This window comes from Eucyclogobius newberryi, unplaced genomic scaffold, assembly GCF_026437365.1.
Source record: "Eucyclogobius newberryi isolate DKJ021-1_F unplaced genomic scaffold, fEucNew1.0.hap1 SCAF_8, whole genome shotgun sequence".
NCBI lineage: Eukaryota > Metazoa > Chordata > Actinopteri > Gobiiformes > Gobiidae > Eucyclogobius > Eucyclogobius newberryi.
This window is the reverse complement of record NW_027316500.1, coordinates 28,697,756-28,717,940: the sequence shown is the minus strand read 5'-3', so window position 1 is coordinate 28,717,940 and position 20,185 is coordinate 28,697,756. Positions and strand designations below refer to the sequence as shown.

At 45.0% G+C, this 20,185-nt stretch overlaps 1 protein-coding gene across 2 annotated transcripts in view; it reads right to left on the bottom strand.

Moving 5' to 3' along the window:
- The window catches only part of inpp5a (inositol polyphosphate-5-phosphatase A), a 288,060-nt gene that overhangs the window by 57,406 nt on the left and 210,469 nt on the right, over positions 1–20,185 (bottom strand). For both annotated transcript variants that reach the window (XM_072436661.1, XM_072436662.1), the window contains exons 10-11: positions 10,028–10,123; positions 9,570–9,644 (exon numbers count right to left, since the gene is read on the bottom strand). In XM_072436661.1, the coding sequence (XP_072292762.1) occupies positions 9,570–9,644; positions 10,028–10,123 (171 nt within the window). The remainder of the gene's footprint in view (positions 1–9,569; positions 9,645–10,027; positions 10,124–20,185) is intronic.

The following is a 20,185-nucleotide window of genomic DNA, read 5'->3' as shown; positions in this document are numbered from 1 at the left end:
GAGTGAAGGGAGAAAATATATAGAGAGAGAAGACGAGAGAGAAAAAGAGATGAGAGAGAAGGGCTAAAAAGAAGGAGAAAGCGAGAAGGGGAGAAGGGAGAGAAGACAGAGAGAAGGGAGAGAAAGGATGGAAAGGATAGAGAGAAGAAAGAGAAGAGAAAATATGGAGAGGGGAGGGAGAGAGAAGAAGAGATAATGGCCAGAAAATATAGAAAGAGGGGATGGAGAGAGAAGAGGAAAGATAGAGGGATAGAGATATATATATATATATATATATATATATATATATATATATATATATATATATATATATATATAGATAGATAGATAGATAGATAGATATATATATAGAGAGAGCGAGAGAGAGATAGAGGGATAGAGAATATAGAAGAGCTAGATATATATATATATATATATACATACATATAGAGAGAGTAAGAGTAAGAGAGAGAGAGAGATGGAGAGAGCGAGGCAGTGGTAAAATGTAATCTTCCCAAACCCACATCAGGGCCCTCCATCGTGCCGCCGTGACAGCGCCGCGGATAATTAATTATACAATTTCGATGAGAATATCGACTAAACAAAGCCATTACTCATGGCAAAAGTCAATAAGCATGGACACATTCAATCATGTCCTGCCCAATGATTACTCCTTTCAAAATACAATAATTATTTTCAAGAGCTGCCTCGAATTAAATTTCTGTCAAGCCGGTACAAGTCTCGCGGCTGATGAAGGATGCGATGGATTTTTCTTGGCGGCGCCATTTCCCCCCGCGGCGGCGGCGGCGGGAGGAGTGCGCGGGGCGAGGCATTCATCCTGTCGGAAAGGTAGTTTGTTTTGGCGAGGATCATAACCAAGACCATGACCGCACGATTATCCCCGCGCGATGCCCCCGGAGTCGTGTCATCCGTCTGCGCCGCGCAGAAGGAGCCCGGGGCCGTTAGCTGTGCCTGTGCGAACGGGGCCACGGCGCTAAAGACGTGCCAGGTTCATGTCGGGCTAAATATTACATGTATGTTACAATGTTACACGTGTGTTACAATGTTTCACGTGTTTTACAATGTTACACGTGTGTTACAATGTTACACATATGTTACAATGTTACACGTATGTTACAATGTTACACATATGTTACAATGTTACACGTATGTTACAATGTTTCACATATGTTACAATGTTTCACGTATGTTACAATGTTACACGTATGTTACAATGTTACACGTATGTTACAATGTTACACGTATGTTACAATGTTACACGTATGTTACACGTATGTTACAATGTTACACGTTTGTTACACATATGTTACAATGTTACACGTATGTTACAATGTTACACGTATGTTACAATGTTACACGTATGTTACACGTATGTTACAATGTTTCACGTATGTTACAATGTTTCACGTATGTTACAATGTTACACGTATGTTACAATGCTACACGTATGTTACAATGTTACACGTATGTTACACGTGTGTTACAATATTTCACGTATGTTACAATGTTTCACGTATGTTACAATGTTACAAGTATGTTACAATGTTACACGTATGTTACAATGTTTCACGTATGTTACAATGTTTCACGTATGTTACAATGTTTCACGTATGTTACAATGTTACACGTATGTTACAATGTTACACGTATGTTACACGTGTGTTACAATGTTTCGCGAGTGTTACACGTATGTTACAATGCTACACGTATGTTACAATGTTACACGTATGTTACACGTGTGTTACAATATTTCACGTATGTTACAATGTTTCACGTATGTTACAATGTTACACGTATGTTACAATGTTACACGTATGTTACACGTGTGTTACAATGTTTCGCGAGTGTTACACGTATGTTACAATGCTACACGTATGTTACAATGTTACACGTATGTTACACGTGTGTTACAATATTTCACGTATGTTACAATGTTTCACGTATGTTACAATGTTACACGTATGTTACAATGTTACACGTATGTTACAATGTTATACGTGTGTTACAATGTTTCACGTATGTTACAATGTTTCACGTGTGTTACAGTGTTTCACGTGTGTTACAGTGTTACACGTGTGTTACAATGCTACACGTGTCTTACAGTGTTACACGTGTGTTACAATGTTTCACGTATGTTACAATGTTACACGTATGTTACAATGTTTCACGTATGTTACAATGTTACACGTATGTTACAGTGTTACACGTATGTTACAATGTTTCACGTGTGTTACAGTGTTTCACGTGTGTTACAGTGTTACACGTGTGTTACAATGCTACACGTGTCTTACAGTGTTACACGTGTGTTACAATGTTACACGTGTGTTACAATGTTTCACGTATGTTACAATGTTACACGTATGTTACAATGTTTCACGTATGTTACAATGTTACACGTATGTTACAGTGTTACACGTATGTTACAATGTTTCACGTATGTTACAGTGTTACATGTATTGTTCACTGTAAGTTTTTTGTGTTTTTATTGTTTTATTCTGTGTTTTGTGAAGCACTTCTGTCTGTGAAAGGTGCTATATAAATACAATATAAATACAATTTACTTACTTACTTACATGTGTGTTACAATGTAACACGTATGTTACAGTGTTTCACGTATGTTACAGTGTTACACGTGTGTCGGGCTGTCCTGAGTAACCTGACAAGACACATTCATAAAACGCTTTCTAAAGTCTATTATCTAAAGCAGAGGCGGTAAACTGCACCATTATAGGCAGTAATTAAAAAAAATATTATACTTATACCTTATTATACCTCATTTAGATCAATCCTGATTTTTGATTCAATTTAATTTTGTTTCAATAAAAATAAACATGTTTGTTTGGTTTTTTTCATATTTATTTCCTGGACAAAAACAATACAGACTTTGTTATTTTCATTAAGTCACATTTCTTGCTCCAAAGCCAAAACTTGACAGAAAATGAGACTGAATCTAGATTTAAATTTGATTCATTATTAATAAAATAATTGACTTTATATAATTAACAACATTATGATAAAGGTTCAGAGATAAGTTTTTAACATGTGTAAACAGCCGATGTTGTTCCCAGTTCCCACAATGACGTGGAGGTCATTTTAGAGCTAAAACGAATTATTTTAGTAATCCACAAGTCAGCCATTCCTTTTTTGATTCAGCGAGTCATGATTTTTTAAAACACATTTTATACAAGATTTAGGTCAAACTGTGATAAATAAATGAGGAAGTGCTCTGCCTGATCTGCGTCACAAGCAGGACTTTGGTTGTATTTGACTTTATAGATCGGCCCCACAAGTGCACAACCTGCCCCACAACCTGACCACATGTGCATAACTTGTCCCCACATGTGCAAAACCTGCTCTACATGTGCACAACCTGCCCCACATGTGCACAACCTGCCCCACAACCAAACCACATGTGCAAAACCTGCCCCACATGTGCAAAACCTGTCCCCACATGTGCACAACCTGTCCCCACATGTGCAAAACCTGCCCCACATGTGCACAACCTGTCCCCACATGTGCAAAACCTGCCCCACATGTGGACAACCTGTCCCCACATGTGGACAACCTGTCCCCACATGTGCACAACCTGTCCCTACATGTGCAAAAACTGCCCCACGTGTGCACAACCTGTCCCCACATGTGCAAAACCTGCCCCACATGTGCACAACCTGTCCCCACATGTGGACAACCTGTCCCCACATGTGCACAACCTGTCCCTACATGTGCAAAACCTGCCCCACATGTGCACAACCTGTCCCCACATGTGCAAAACCTTCCCCACATGTGCACAACCTGTCCCCACATGTGGACAACCTGTCCCCACATGTGCACAACCTGTCCCCACATGTGCAAAACCTGCCCCACATGTGCACAACCTGCTCTACATGTGCACAACCTGCCCCACATGTGCACAACCTACTCTACATGTGCACAACCTGTCCCAACATGTGCACAACCTGTCCCCACATGTGCACAACCTGCCCCACATGTGCACAACCTGCTCTACATGTGCACAACCTGTCCCCACATGTGCAAAACCTTCCCCACATGTGCACAACCTGTCTCCACATGTGCACAACCTGTGATGACGTCAAAGAGTCACTGTTTGAAGCTGGAATTAAATAAATACAAGATTTTTTAGTTCTTTGAATTCTGCTTGTTTACATACGTATTTTAAACTAGATGTTGGTTTTAGCTCCATTAAGCCGTCAATAATGTTTACTTTATACTAAGTTTCTTTACACTTTGCATTGGAAAACATGACATCCATTTTGTACGTTCACAAACAGCACCACAACATTCATGAAACTCTTTTAGCGTCTGAATCACACGATCGTATTTAAAATTCTAGTAAAGTCCGTATCATTTTGACTTTTAAAAGCTGTAAACCGTTTCATATCCAGCGCAGGCGTTTTAACAAGAGGCCGAGCGCTTTAACAGGCCTAATGTGTAAAAGTGTTTGTGTTCACAGACACTTATGGCTCGCCCGCTTCACACTCGGGCCGGTTTAGAGTCTCGCTTCAGTCGTTTAGTCCATGAGCCAGAAACAAAGACGGGCTTTGTGACGCTGAAGTGTGGCGGCTGGAAGGAATTACACTCTTTACAGCGTTAAGCAACTCTTTAAGGCTGTTAGGGTCTTTTTTTGTGCCAAATCTAATTTAGCTAGTTCTTAGTCAAACATTTAAAAAATCTGTCATATGTCATTTTAGTTAAATTCATAAGGAAAGAATTGGGTGCAAACTGTTTATAATCATGAAGTCGACGTGGAAACAAATTTTTAACATGGATTTCTTACTTAAATTGTATGTACTGAACACAAACGTCCTCAAACTTATTTAAACCTCCTCAATCTTCCTCAATCTTCTTCGATCTTCTTCAAACTTCCTCGATCTTCTTCAAACCTCCTCAAACTTCCTCGATCTTCTTCAAACCTCCTCAAACTTCCTCAATCTTCTTCAAACCACCTCAATCAAACTTCTTCAAACCTCCTTCAAACCTCCTCAAACTTCCTCGATCTTCTTCAAACCTCCTCAAACTTCCTCGATCTTCTTCAAACCTCCTCAAACTTCCTCGATCTTCTTCAAACCTCCTCAAACTTCCCCAATCTTCTTCAAACCACCTCAATCAAACTTCTTCAAACCTCCTCAAACTTCCTCGATCTTCTTCAAACCTCCTCAAACTTCCTCGATCTTCTTCAAACCTCCTCAAACTTCCTCGATCTTCTTCAAACCTCCTCAAACTTCCCCAATCTTCTTCAAACCACCTCAATCAAACTTCTTCAAACCTCCTCAAACTTCCTCGATCTTCTTCAAACCTCCTCAAACTTCCTCGATCTTCTTCAAACCTCCTCAAACTTCCTCAATCTTCTTCAAACCACCTCAATCAAACTTCTTCAAACCTCCTTCAAACCTCCTCAAACTTCCTCGATCTTCTTCAAACCTCCTCAAACTTCCTCGATCTTCTTCAAACCTCCTCAAACTTCCTCGATCTTCTTCAAACCTCCTCAAACTTCCCCAATCTTCTTCAAACCACCTCAATCAAACTTCTTCAAACCTCCTCAAACTTCCTCGATCTTCTTCAAACCTCCTCAAACTTCCTCGATCTTCTTCAAACCTCCTCAAACTTCCTCGATCTTCTTCAAACCTCCTCAAACTTCCCCAATCTTCTTCAAACCACCTCAATCAAACTTCTTCAAACCTCCTCAAACTTCCTCGATCTTCTTCAAACCTCCTCAAACTTCCTCGATCTTCTTCAAACCTCCTCAAACTTCCTCAATCTTCTTCAAACCACCTCAATCAAACTTCTTCAAACCTCCTTCAAACCTCCTCAAACTTCCTCGATCTTCTTCAAACCTCCTCAAACTTCCTCGATCTTCTTCAAACCTCCTCAAACTTCCTCGATCTTCTTCAAACCTCCTCAAACTTCCCCAATCTTCTTCAAACCACCTCAATCAAACTTCTTCAAACCTCCTCAAACTTCCTCGATCTTCTTCAAACCTCCTCAAACTTCCTCGATCGTCTTCAAACCTCCTCAAACTTCCTCGATCTTCTTCAAACCTCCTCAAACTTCCTCGATCGTCTTCAAACCTCCTCAAACTTCCTCGATCTTCTTTAAACCTCCTCAATCGTCCTCAAACTTCCTCAATCGTCCTAAATCGTCCTCAAATGTCCTAAATTGTCCTCAAATGTCCTCAATCGTCGTCAAATGTCCTCAAACTTCCTCAAATCTCCTCAAACCTCAAATCGACATCTCCTGCACGAGGCTAAACGTTTGGTACAGTAAGTGACACATTCAGAAGAGCATCATAAAAAGGAATATATGAGTCATGAACCGTAATAAGATGTTTGCAGTGGACAGAAGAGCACATGACACGCCGCTGCAGAAGAAGGTGCAGAACGACTTTAACGGACTAAAAACAAGATCCGTTTAAAGATTTATGATTCAATATTCACATTTAAGGACCGTCCTCGGGTCATAAGATTTTCCACAGTTTAATCCTGGTCTTTCTCTGCCCTCAGCGAAAATATGAAACGCAGCTGCGATGAAGATTTAATTTCACCTCATTATGTTCCATTTAAAACATTTGTCTGGAAGTGCACTAAAAGGCCTCGGATGCCGCTGTCACGTAGAGACGCAAAGTGCACCGAGAGGATAAAGGACTGAAGCGATGGCAAATGTAATGAACGATGAACAATGAAAGAGTCGGCGACATCGTAACACGTCGTGCAAAGTTCATGTCTGTCGTCACCTGCATCGCCGCGGTAACGGGCTCAGAAGAACAGGAACAGCATTTATTTCACTGGATTTTTATATTTATCTTGCATTGAGTTGCCAGTTTCAAAGCTGAAATGCACCGATCATGAGTGAGTGCTAGTGCAGCCTCTGCAGCTCAGAGTCCTGGAGGATCTGAGCCAGGAGCCACGACCTGTCCATCAACTGAGGAGGATCTGAGCCAGGAGCCACGACCTGTCCATCAACTGAGGAGGATCTGAGCCAGGAGCCACGACCTGTCCATCAACTGAGGAGGATCTGACCCAGGAGCCACGACCTGTCCATCAACTGAGGAGGATCTGAGCCAGGAGCCACGACCTGTCCATCAACTGAGGAGGATCTGACCCAGGAGCCACGACCTGTCCATCAACTGAGGAGGATCTGAGCCAGGAGCCACGACCTGTCCATCAACTGAGGAGGATCTGAGCCAGGAGCCACGACCTGTCCATCAACTGAGGAGGATCTGAGCAGGAGCCACGACCTGTCCATCAACTGAGGAGGATCTGAGCCAGGAGCCACGACCTGTCCATCAACTGAGGAGGATCTGACCCAGGAGCCACGACCTGTCCATCAACTGAGGAGGATCTGAGCCAGGAGCCACGACCTGTCCATCAACTGAGGAGGATCTGAGCCAGGAGCCACGACCTGTCCATCAACTGAGGAGGATCTGAGCAGGAGCCACGACCTGTCCATCAACTGAGGAGGATCTGAGCCAGGAGCCACGACCTGTCCATCAACTGAGGAGGATCTGAGCCAGGAGCCACGACCTGTCCATCAACTGAGGAGGATCTGAGCCAGGAGCCACGACCTGTCCATCAACTGAGGAGGATCTGAGCCAGGAGCCACGACCTGTCCATCAACTGAGGAGGATCTGAGCCAGGAGCCACGACCTGTCCATCAACTGAGGAGGATCTGAGCCAGGAGCCACGACCTGTCCATCAACTGAGGAGGATCTGAGCCAGGAGCCACGACCTGTCCATCAACTGAGGAGGATCTGAGCCAGGAGCCACGACCTGTCCATCAACTGAGGAGGATCTGACCCAGGAGCCACGACCTGTCCATCAACTGAGGAGGATCTGAGCCAGGAGCCACGACCTGTCCATCAACTGAGGAGGATCTGAGCAGGAGCCACGACCTGTCCATCAACTGAGGAGGATCTGACCCAGGAGCCACGACCTGTCCATCAACTGAGGAGGATCTGAGCCAGGAGCCACGACCTGTCCATCAACTGAGGAGGATCTGAGCAGGAGCCACGACCTGTCCATCAACTGAGGAGGATCTGAGCAGGAGCCACGACCTGTCCATCAACTGAGGAGGATCTGAGCAGGAGCCACGACCTGTCCATCAACTGAGGAGGATCTGAGCAGGAGCCACGACCTGTCCATCAACTGAGGAGGATCTGAGCAGGAGCCATGACCTGTCCATCAACTGAGAGGCTCTCTGCAGGTGAAGGCTCCAGGTGAGTGTAGCACCTGTGTTAAACCACCAGGAGCGCAGGCTACATCAGATTCTCAGGCCCTCAGAATCAGGCCCTCAGGCCCTCAGACCCTCAGACCCTCAGGCCCTCAGACCCTCAGACCCTCAGGCCCTCAGACCCTCAGACTCAGGCCCTCAGGCCCTCAGACCCTCAGACCCTCAGACTCAGGCCCTCAGGCCCTCAGACCCTCAGACCCTCAGACCCTCAGGCCCTCAGACCCTCAGGCCCTCAGACCCTCAGACCCTCAGGCCCTCAGACCCTCAGACTCAGGCCCTCAGGCCCTCAGGCCCTCAGGCCCTCAGGCCCTCAGACCCTCAGGCCCTCAGACCCTCAGACCCTCAGGCCCTCAGGCCCTCAGGCCCTCAGACCCTCAGGCCCTCAGGCCCTCAGGCCCTCAGGCCCTCAGACTCTCCGGCCCTTGGCCCCGTTCTAAATAAACCTGAGGAGGATCTGAGCCAGGAGCCACGACCTGTCCATCAACTGAGGAGGATCTGAGCAGGAGCCACGACCTGTCCATCAACTGAGGAGGATCTGAGCAGGAGCCACGACCTGTCCATCAACTGAGGAGGATCTGAGCAGGAGCCATGACCTGTCCATCAACTGAGGAGGATCTGAGCAGGAGCCATGACCTGTCCATCAACTGAGAGGCTCTCTGCAGGTGAAGGCTCCAGGTGAGTGTAGCACCTGTGTTAAACCACCAGGAGCGCAGGCTACATCAGATTCTCAGGCCCTCAGAATCAGGCCCTCAGGCCCTCAGACCCTCAGACCCTCAGGCCCTCAGACCCTCAGACCCTCAGGCCCTCAGACCCTCAGACTCAGGCCCTCAGGCCCTCAGACCCTCAGACCCTCAGACCCTCAGACTCAGGCCCTCAGGCCCTCAGACCCTCAGACCCTCAGACCCTCAGGCCCTCAGACCCTCAGGCCCTCAGACCCTCAGACCCTCAGGCCCTCAGACCCTCAGACTCAGGCCCTCAGGCCCTCAGGCCCTCAGACCCTCAGGCCCTCAGGCCCTCAGGCCCTCAGACCCTCAGGCCCTCAGGCCCTCAGGCCCTCAGACCCTCAGGCCCTCAGGCCCTCAGACCCTCAGACCCTCAGACCCTCAGGCCCTCAGGCCCTCAGGCCCTCAGACCCTCAGGCCCTCAGGCCCTCAGGCCCTCAGGCCCTCAGACTCTCAGGCCCTCAGACTCTCCGGCCCTTGGCCCCGTTCTAAATAAACCTGCATTTATAGATCAATAGTTTTTACATCTTAATGACGACTGGCGTCACATGAAGCTGATGGAGATTTCATGAAAACATTGAAGCAAAGTAAAAAATGACTTACTGAGGTCCCATTGTTTTCTCGGAAAACGTCTTGGTTCACATAAGTAAAAAGCTTCTTCTCCAGTTGAAGCACGACCTGAAAAGAGAGAAAGAGAGAAAGAAGGAGAGTAAAGGAGAGAAAAGAGAGAGACAGATTAATCTAGTGTTTAACGGTAGACGGCGTGTAATTAGTGCGTTAACGAACAGCGGACGGAGGAAGCGTTAATTGTCTCGCGTCCCTGAGGCTGAACACGGGTCACGCCTCCAGGGATCATGTGACCACGCCCACAACCGTCAGAGCGAGGCGTTCACAGAGGGCGGGACCATCGCGGACTCATTATAAACGGTTTTGAAGCTGCTCTCTACACGCTCACCGCTCTAAACTAGGCATGAATACTAAAAAAAACTAAACGGGACTAATTTGGACCTTTTGAAACGGTTTGAGAACGAGCTGGAGCTTGGACTGGAGCTTGGACTCACCCTCCGGTCGTTCTCGGTTTCTCTGAATATCAACTTGTCGACGTCGTTGGTGTCGGCGTCGCGGACCGTCTGTAAAGTGGCAGTGGAGCACAAACTCTGCAAAACAAGAGCAACGCCCGATCAAAACGTGTCGCAATAAAAGAGAGGCGGGGCTAAGCTGTTTTCGGTTAAAATAAAAAAGTGATTAGTCAAAAAAAAGAGCAAACATGGGCTAAAATGAGACTGAATTAAAGCGCCCCCTACAGGTCGGGCGAGTCATTGAACTACAATGCAGTTGAGATAAATATGTTTAAAATGTTGCTTAAAACTCGACACATTTTAAACCAGAAGAGCACATCTTTGTTTATAATTTTACTTCCTGTTTGTAATTGATGACATCACACTAGGAAATTACCCAGCAAACACTGGGCCAAAACTCATCTAATGTCACAATGTTTTTATTTGACAAATACAAATATATGAGCGTGACTTTATTTTGATGAATAAATGTTTAAAACAATAGTTGTTTCTTTGTGTAAATTCTGCATAAACTTTGAGTGTTCCTGGTGTGATGTCACTTCCTGTCATTTTCTACAGATTTGTCAACGTTTTCTCCACAAATACTTACTCGATTGGTGTAAAACTATAATTTATACGTACAACAGGCATAAATACACCAGATAAAGTCAACATTTCAAAAACCCGTCATAGGCTCTTTGAAGTTGCACTATGGAACATTTCTAATTACTTTGCCACACATTTTCTACAGTACGGCATAATAACATTAAACATATTTATCTCCATGAAGACAAGCAGGTAATGCCAGGTTATAAGTCAGATCTGTGTAGAGGCAAGCCCCTTCTCAGTAAGAATGCACGGTTTACAGTGTATTTCATTTACCGTATTTTCCGGACTATAAGGCGCAGTGGAGTATAAGTCGCACCAGCCAAAAAAATGCATAATAGAGAAGAAAAAAACATATATAAGTCGCACTGGAGTATGAAATGCAGTTACAAGTGTGAAAATAACAAATAATATCACATATAAGTCGCTCCGGAGTATATAAGTATAAATATAAGTATAAGTCGCACCCCCGCCAAAACTATGACTGCGACTTATAGTCTGGAAAATACGGTATATATCATTTTACTGCAATAAACAAATACATTAAATATGGTGTTTTCAAAGAGCTCTTGTTAAATAAATACGAGGGAGATGATTCCTCTTTATACTTTTTGAACATGTATAAATCAACACTTTTCATAGTTGTAAACACAAATAAGAAGGTGAACGAGCAGTAATGGAGGATTGTAGCATTAAAGGGTCGTTTGCCACAGTTTATGGAACACACTTCATAACCTTTCGTAAATCGCTCTCTAAATCAAACAGGAGTCGCTGCGTTTCACGTAACTGTGTTTTAAATATGTGTCCCACCGTTTAGCACCTCACTGTCCCGCTGCCCCGTGCCCCCCGGGCGCCGCGACCCCGTGGTCCGCGCGGGCACCGCTTCAATTCCCCTTTGTGGACTCTTTTAACAATTAGTCAAACATGGGGCCATCTGTGTTTGAAGACGGTTGAATAAGGTAATCCGGGGCCCGCGGTTCCCATAGCGGCGCGGCGCACAGAGCGGAGCCTGATTCCAATTCAAAGCACAGACCAGATAATCGGGTCAAGCCAATAAAACGCGCAGGAAAAGAGGGCGCGGCACACGAAAATGTCACAAAATCAGAGCCGGGTGGGAAACGGCAGAAGAGGCGGATTAGAGCGAGAGGAAACGGAATTTTTTCTGACAAATACCGTATTTTCCAGACTATAAGTCGCACCTTTATTCATGCTTTTGTCTGGGGTGCGACTTATACTTATATTTATACTTATATACTTATACTCCGGAGCGACTTATATGTGATATTATTTGTTATTTTCACCTTGCAATCGTCTGTCATACTCCAGTGCTACTTATATATATTTTTTTCTTCTTTATTATGCATTTTTTGGCTGATGCGACTTATAGTTCCGAAAATACGGTATTTTTCAGGGTTTATTAGGGATGTGCTAAAATATCGAAGTATCAATACTGTGAAACTAAATATGGACATAAAGCGCTGTTATTGTGGGCTGAATATTTGGTATATTTTGATGTATTTTACAATGTTTTATTTTTTGTCGTTGCGCGACAAATTTGCTGGTTTGTCGTTCACTCAAAAACATTTCACATATTTGTTGTTTTGATGATTTAAATGAGTGTTTCATCTTGAGAAATACTATTGTTAAAATATGTTATATACCTTAATAAATATCGTGTATTGTGTATCGTATCAAATAGTGACAAATTCCGTAGTATTTAGTTATATTTTGTTACAGGCAAAAGACGTTTTATTACCTAAACTTAAATGCAGAAATAGAAATAGCAGTTGAAACTTAATCTGGATGAATCTTCACGTCTAAATAAACATTTTAAGGCACACAGCTCCTCCTCCTCCTCTGCTCCTGCCTCACCCACAGCTCCTCCTCCTCCTCTGCTCCTGCCTCACCCACAGCTCCTCCTCCTCCTCTGCTCCTGCCTCACCCACAGCTCCTCCTCCTCCTCTGCTCCTGCCTCACCCACAGCTCCTCCTCCTCTGCTCCTGCCTCAACCACAGCTCCTCCTCCTCTGCTCCTGCCTCAACCACAGCTCCTCCTCCTCTGCTCCTGCCTCAACCACAGCTCCTCCTCCTCTGCTCCTGCCTCACCCACAGCTCCTCCTCCTCCTCTGCTCCTGCCTCACCCACAGCTCCTCCTCCTCCTCTGCTCCTGCCTCACCCACAGCTCCTCCTCCTCTGCTCCTGCCTCAACCACAGCTCCTCCTCCTCTGCTCCTGCCTCACCCACAGCTCCTCCTCCTCTGCTCCTGCCTCAACCACAGCTCCTCCTCCTCTGCTCCTGCCTCACCCACAGCTCCTCCTCCTCTGCTCCTGCCTCACCCACAGCCTCCTTACAGCCTTCTTCTCCTCTGCTCCTGCCTCACCCACAGCCTCCTTACAGCCTTCTTCTCCTCTGCTCCTGCCTCACCCACAGCTCCTCCTCCTCCTCTGCTCCTGCCTCACCCACAACCTCCTTATAGCCTTCTTCTCCTCTGCTCTTGCCTCACCCACTGCTCCTCCTCTTCTTGCTCCTGCCTCACCCACAGCCTCCTCACAGCTCCTCCTCCTCTGCTTCTGCCTCACCCACAGCTCCTCCTCTGCTCCTGCCTCACCCACAGCCTCCTCACAGCTCCTCCTCCTCTGCTCCTGCCTCACCCACAGCTCCTCCTCCTCTGCTCCTGCCTCACCCACAGCCTCCTCACAAACCGCAGTATCGCTTGCTCACTCGGGCCGTCCCGGCAGCGCGGGGTCAATACGCTCCCCTCTGGCAGCCAAATGCTAATGCGCTTAAGTGTGCTTAAGCTGCTTTGTGTCATGAATGGGCCCAAAGAAGGAGCCACGCAGAAGGGCAAGAAGACACTTTCCCTGTCAAAAAGTCATCTCCTCACAGGCGGAGAGAGAGCGGGGGGGACGGGGCGGGGGGCCGCGCATATCCCAGGGATTTATGGGTATTTTTAGAGAGGGAAAACGTGTTTGATTGTTGACGTCTGGTTGGAAATGTGGCGAGTTTGATAAAGCGCAGCTGAGAATCAACGTTCCACTGGAGTTTAAAACAAAGTATCTGGGACTTTAAACCTCTGCGATGGAAACGACCAATGGATACTTTTAATATAGTCGTGGCAACAGGAAAAAGACCATTGTCAGAGAAAAAACTTGTATCTTGGCAGTAATAAGTCAAAGATCGGAATAAACTTTTACATTTAGGCCCAAAAATAAAAAAAATAGTGTGTTCCCGGTAATATTGAAAAATAAATCCATGTAGGTAGGTCGGATTTTTTTTTTTTTTTTTATATATTTGTAAATTCTCGCACAGGGTTATGGTTAGGGTTTTGCAGTTTTCTTTTCTCAGAAGTGAGCGCTTCGCATTGAACTGGTCTTATTGGTATGCAAATATTGAATAAAATAGTTCTATAAGGTCGGGTTTTCTTTATTTTGAAATCCAGGTCGGTCGTGTTGCAGGAAACACACCATTTTTTCTTCTTGGCCTTAAGTCAAGTGAGATGTTTTGTGATTCTAGAGCTTTATTTATTTAATTCGGCTTTTTATTCAAGTGTATTTTCAGTGCGGTTTAAACATTTTATTGACTCCATGACTGGGAAATACTTTGATTTTCCTTCATTCCTCTAACATGTGACCCGCTTTATGAACTGGAACTTTCCGAAAGGTAAAAGTAAAGTCAATGTGAGCAAAAAGGAAGTCACTGTCTAAAATTGTCACGAATCTGATTATTTTAATGTTCATTGGTCGATTATATTACGATTCGAATCACAAACCGCAGCGATCCGGACGCCCCGCCCCGTAAACTTGCCCCGTCGTGAAATCTGACCCTGAACCGGGGCCAAATCAGAACCTCCTGCCGTCACTTAAAGCTGCACGAGTGTGTAATGTTGGCTTCCTGGGCTTAAACTGAGCGGAGCTTCAAAGCCGCGGCGACATAAAGTGGTTACACGCAGACACGCTCGCACTGACCACGAGCAACGCCACTACCCACGATGCATTTCACTCCCAATCACCTCCACACGGCATCCAAACCAGTGGGGAAAAGTTATACAGAGCAAGAGACTCGCTGTTTGGTTGAATCTACAGAATATGTACATTTATGTTGATATAGAACTTTAATTTATTTCTGTTTTTTGCCATTTTGGTTTGGAATATTGGATTGAGGATCTATTATTTCTTGATTGAGTTGCTATGATAGAGGTTTATTACAGTTTGTTATGACCCGATCTGATTTAGTCCTGGTTAAGACCTGGTTTTGGCTGGATTTAGTCCAGATTTGGTGTTGGTGGAGTTTAGATATGAAAAATACACGGTGCTTATATTGGTAACGCTGATATCTGGGGATATTTTCATATATCCAATCACAAAAACTCACTTTACTGCAATTTAACATATTTCTTTTGGGTAAATGTACTTTATTTTGAGTAGTTGCATTAGTGGTACTTGTGATTGAGCACATTTTAGCATGTAATTAGCTATTTTTAAAATCACATTAGTCCCAATGCGCGGTTGTCTCACGTCTTAAATCTTCTTTCTAAACCCACAAACTCACATCCCTGGTCCAGCAATTTTTTTTTCCTGTTTTCGATTTATTTATTTTCTATTTACAATGAAATTAGACGAGCGCCTGAGCAAAAGACGTAGCTGTAGGTTTAAGCATTTATCTTAAAAAGTACAGCAACTTAGATCAGACAAAATACACGTATCACACTAAAGGGAAGCGTTAATATTGAACTTGACAACAAATTCACTTAAACTCGTGGTGCTTGTCACAGAGTTTAAAAAAATTATATCGGCCCAAACAGCAAGACTTAGATATCAGCACTTTCAGAAAATAAAAATCCTTATATCAGACCCTAAGCGACATGAGTTAAAGTGACCTATGATGTATGGTGTATTTATACCTGTTGTACATATAAATTATAGTTTTACACCAATCGAGCAGGTGTTTGTGGAGAAAATGACAGGAAGTGACATCATTCCAGTCAACGTTTATGCATAATTTACATAAACAACTTTTTTGACTCTCTGAAGATGAATTCAACAAAATAAAGTCACTCTCATATATTTTTATCAGTCACAATAAAAAAAGAAATTGTGACATTAGATGAGTTCTGGCCCAGTGTTTGTTGTTTGTCATCAATTACAAACAGGAAGTGAAATGATGAACCTAAAAAAATGTGCTATTCTGTGATAACATTTTTAGAATTCTTAGCAAAATTCTAAACATATTTATCACAACTGCATTTGAGCCCGATGAGTGGCCCGACCTGTCAGAGGCGCTTTAATGTAGACAGTAGGACGTTTCACTCTCACTCATTGTCGGTCGGCATTAGCGCCGCGCATACCGGGGGTCGGAGGTCGCGCGGGGAGTGAGAACTCAGAGGGGAAGACGGCGATTTGCCCCCCGAATGGAGGATAATCCCATGACAGTCGAGGAGGAAGCGGCTGTTTAAAAAAGGAGCTCTCAATCCCAGCTGCTGCTTCTGAAGAAAGGTTAAAGCAATCTGTGCCACTTCAAAGCCCACCGACACACACACACACACACACACACACACACTGAAAACACACGCACACACTGAAAACACACACACTGAAAACACACGCACACCAACGCGGGGTCCGGTACCGACAGATGGAGAGGGACAAACCCACCCACAAGTCCACACAGCCTCTGCCCATGCAAATCCAGACATATGGCCGCGGGACGAGGCACAATGAAGCACTCGAGTTAACCGCCATTAATGGGTCGGAGAGCTTTTTTTAAACACACACACTTTGGGATTGACTAAAGCTCGGGGTAAATGGGAGGTGTGACTTTGGAAGGGGTGGCTCTCGACAGACCCACGTTCTCTTAAGTCTTGTCTGTTTATATGGCAAAATCGGACAGTGTTGGTCTTTTAGTCGTCGATTAATCGGTCGTGTTTCAGTCGATCGTTTTAGTTCAGGGGAAGGAGAAGGCAGAGGATTCAGGAGCGAGTTGAGAGAGTTTAGTCTGCTTTTGGATGCAGAAGTACACGGTTTACAAGCAGTTTCGTCTATAAGATAGTTCTACAGCAGCGTCAGGTCATAGATACTGAAATGTGTCACAAAGACGTTCTCCAGGCCGTACTCGTGCAGAAGGATCACCGCTTAATGTCTGAGCAAAGATATTTAACTCATGAAAAAAGAAGAGGAAATTGTGTTAAAAACCACAACAACATTTCATGCAAAACAAACTCGCTCAGTCATAATTTGAAGAATGCTGCTTTATACAGTTCAATAAGGATTTTGCACTGATCAGAGCACCACAAGTGCAAATGTATTTATAGTCCTGATCTAGTCCTGATCTAGTCCTGGTCTAGTCCTGGTCTAGTCCTGGTCTAGTGCTGGTCTAGTGCTGGTCTAGTGCTGGTCTAGTGCTGGTCTAGTCCTGGTCTAGTCCTGGTCTAGTCCTGGTTTAGTCCTGATCTAGTCCTGATCTAGTCCTGGTCTAGTCCTGGTCTAGTCCTGGTCTAGTGCTGGTCTAGTGCTGGTCTAGTCCTGGTCTAGTCCTGGTCTAGTCCTGGTCTAGTCCTGATCTAGTCCTGATCTAGTCCTGATCTAGTGCTGGTCTAGTGCTGGTCTAGTGCTGGTCTAGTCCTGGTCTAGTCCTGGTCTAGTCCTGGTCTAGTCCTGGTCTAGTCCTGGTCTAGTCCTGGTCTAGTCCTGATCTAGTCCTGATCTAGTGCTGGTCTAGTCCTGGTCTAGTCCTGGTCTAGTCCTGGTTTAGTCCTGATCTAGTCCTGATCTAGTCCTGATCTAGTCCAGGTTTAGTCCAGGTTTAGTCCAGGTTTAGTCCAGGTTTAGTCCTAATCTAGTCCTGGTCTAGTCCTGGTCTAGTCCTGGTCTAGTCCTGGTCTAGTCCTGGTTTAGTCCTGATCTAATCCTGATCTAGTCCAGGTTTAGTCCTGATCTAGTCCAGGTTTAGTCCTGATCTAGTCCAGGTTTAGTCCTGATCTAGTCCTGATCTAGTCCAGGTTAAGTCCTGATCTAGTCCTGATCTAGTCCAGGTCTAGTCCTGATCTAGTCTTGATCTAGTCCTGATCTAGTCCTGATCTAGTCCTGATCTAGTCCTGATCTAGTCCTGATCTAGTCCTGATCTAGTCCTGGTTTAGTCCTGGTTTAGTCCTGGTTTAGTCCAGGTTTACTCCTGATCTAGTCCTGGTTTAGTCCAGGTTTAGTCCTGATCTAGTCCAGGTTTAGTCCAGGTTTAGTCCTGATCTAGTCCAGGTCTAGTCCTGATCTAGTCCAGGTCTAGTCTTGATCTAGTCTTGATCTAGTCCTGATCTAGTCCTGATCTAGTCCTGATCTAGTCCAGGTTTAGTCCTGATCTAGTCCAGGTCTAGTCCTGATCTAGTCCTGATCTAGTCCTGATCTAGTCCTGATCTAGTCCTGATCTAGTCCTGGTTTAGTCCTGGTTTAGTCCAGGTTTACTCCTGATCTAGTCCTGGTTTAGTCCAGGTTTAGTCCTGATCTAGTCCAGGTTTAGTCCAGGTTTAGTCCTGATCTAGTCCAGGTCTAGTCCTGATCTAGTCCTGGTCTAGTCCTGGTTTAGTCCTGGTTTAGTCCTGGTTTAGTCCTGGTTTAGTTCAGGTTTAGTCCTGATTTAGTCCTGATCTAATCCTGATCTAGTCCAGGTTTAGTCCTGATCTAGTCCAGGTTTAGTCCTGATCTAGTCCAGGTTTAGTCCTGATCTAGTCCTGATCTAGTCCAGGTTAAGTCCTGATCTAGTCCTGATCTAGTCCAGGTCTAGTCCTGATCTAGTCTTGATCTAGTCCTGATCTAGTCCTGATCTAGTCCTGATCTAGTCCTGGTTTAGTCCTGGTTTAGTCCAGGTTTACTCCTGATCTAGTCCTGGTTTAGTCCAGGTTTAGTCCTGATCTAGTCCAGGTTTAGTCCAGGTTTAGTCCTGATCTAGTCCAGGTCTAGTCCTGATCTAGTCCAGGTCTAGTCTTGATCTAGTCTTGATCTAGTCCTGATCTAGTCCAGGTCTAGTCCTGATCTAGTCTTGATCTAGTCTTGATCTAGTCCTGATCTAGTCCTGATCTAGTCCTGATCTAGTCCTGATCTAGTCCTGATCTAGTCCTGGTTTAGTCCTGGTTTAGTCCTGGTTTAGTCCAGGTTTACTCCTGATCTAGTCCTGGTTTAGTCCAGGTTTAGTCCTGATCTAGTCCAGGTTTAGTCCAGGTTTAGTCCTGATCTAGTCCAGGTCTAGTCCTGATCTAGTCCTGGTCTAGTCCTGGTTTAGTCCTGGTTTAGTCCTGGTTTAGTCCTGGTTTAGTTCAGGTTTAGTTCAGGTTTAGTCCTGGTTTAGTCCTGGTTTAGTTCAGGTTTATTCCTGATCTAGTCCAGGTCTAGTCCTGATCTAGTCCTGATCTAGTCCTGGTCTAGTCCTGGTCTAGTCCTGGTTTAGTCCTGATCTAGTCCTGATCTAGTCCTGATCTAGTCCAGGTTTAGTCCTAATCTAGTCCTGGTCTAGTCCTGGTCTAGTCCTGGTCTAGTCCTGGTCTAGTCCTGGTCTAGTCCTGGTTTAGTCCTGGTTTAGTCCTGATCTAATCCTGATCTAGTCCAGGTTTAGTCCTTATCTAGTCCAGGTTTAGTCCTGATCTAGTCCAGGTTTAGTCCTGATCTAGTCCAGGTTTAGTCCTGATCTAGTCCTGATCTAGTCCTGATCTAGTCCAGGTTTAGTCCTGATCTAGTCCTGATCTAGTCCTGATCTAGTCCAGGTCTAGTCTTGATCTAGTCTTGATCTAGTCCTGATCAAGTCCAGGTTTAGTCCTGATCTAGTCCAGGTTTAGTCCTGATCTAGTCCAGGTTTAGTCCTGATCTAGTCCTGATCTAGTCCAGGTTAAGTCCTGATCTAGTCCTGATCTAGTCCAGGTCTAGTCCTGATCTAGTCTTGATCTAGTCCTGATCTAGTCCTGATCTAGTCCTGATCTAGTCCTGGTTTAGTCCTGGTTTAGTCCAGGTTTAGTCCTGATCTAGTCCTGATCTAGTCCTGATCTAGTCCTGATCTAGTCCTGATCTAGTCCTGATCTAGTCCAGGTTTAGTCCTGATCTAGTCTTGATCTAGTCCTGATCTAGTCCAGGTCTAGTCCTGATCTAGTCTTGATCTAGTCCTGATCTAGTCCTGATCTAGTCCTGATCTAGTCCTGATCTAGTCCTGATCTAGTCCTGATCTAGTCCTGGTTTAGTCCTGGTTTAGTCCTGGTTTAGTCCTGGTTTAGTCCAGGTTTACTCCTGATCTAGTCCTGGTTTAGGTCCAGGTTTAGTCCTGATCTAGTCCAGGTTTAGTCCAGGTTTAGTCCTGATCTAGTCCAGGTCTAGTCCTGATCTAGTCCTGATCTAGTCCTGGTCTAGTCCTGGTCTAGTCCTGCTTGAGTCCTGGTTTAGTCCTGGTTTAGTCCTGGTTTAGTTCAGGTTTAGTCCTGATCTAGTCCAGGTTTAGTCCTGGTTTAGTCCTGATTTAGTCCTGGTTTAGTCCTGGTTTAGTCCTGGTTTAGTTCAGGTCTAGTCCTGATCTAGTCCTGGTCTAGTCC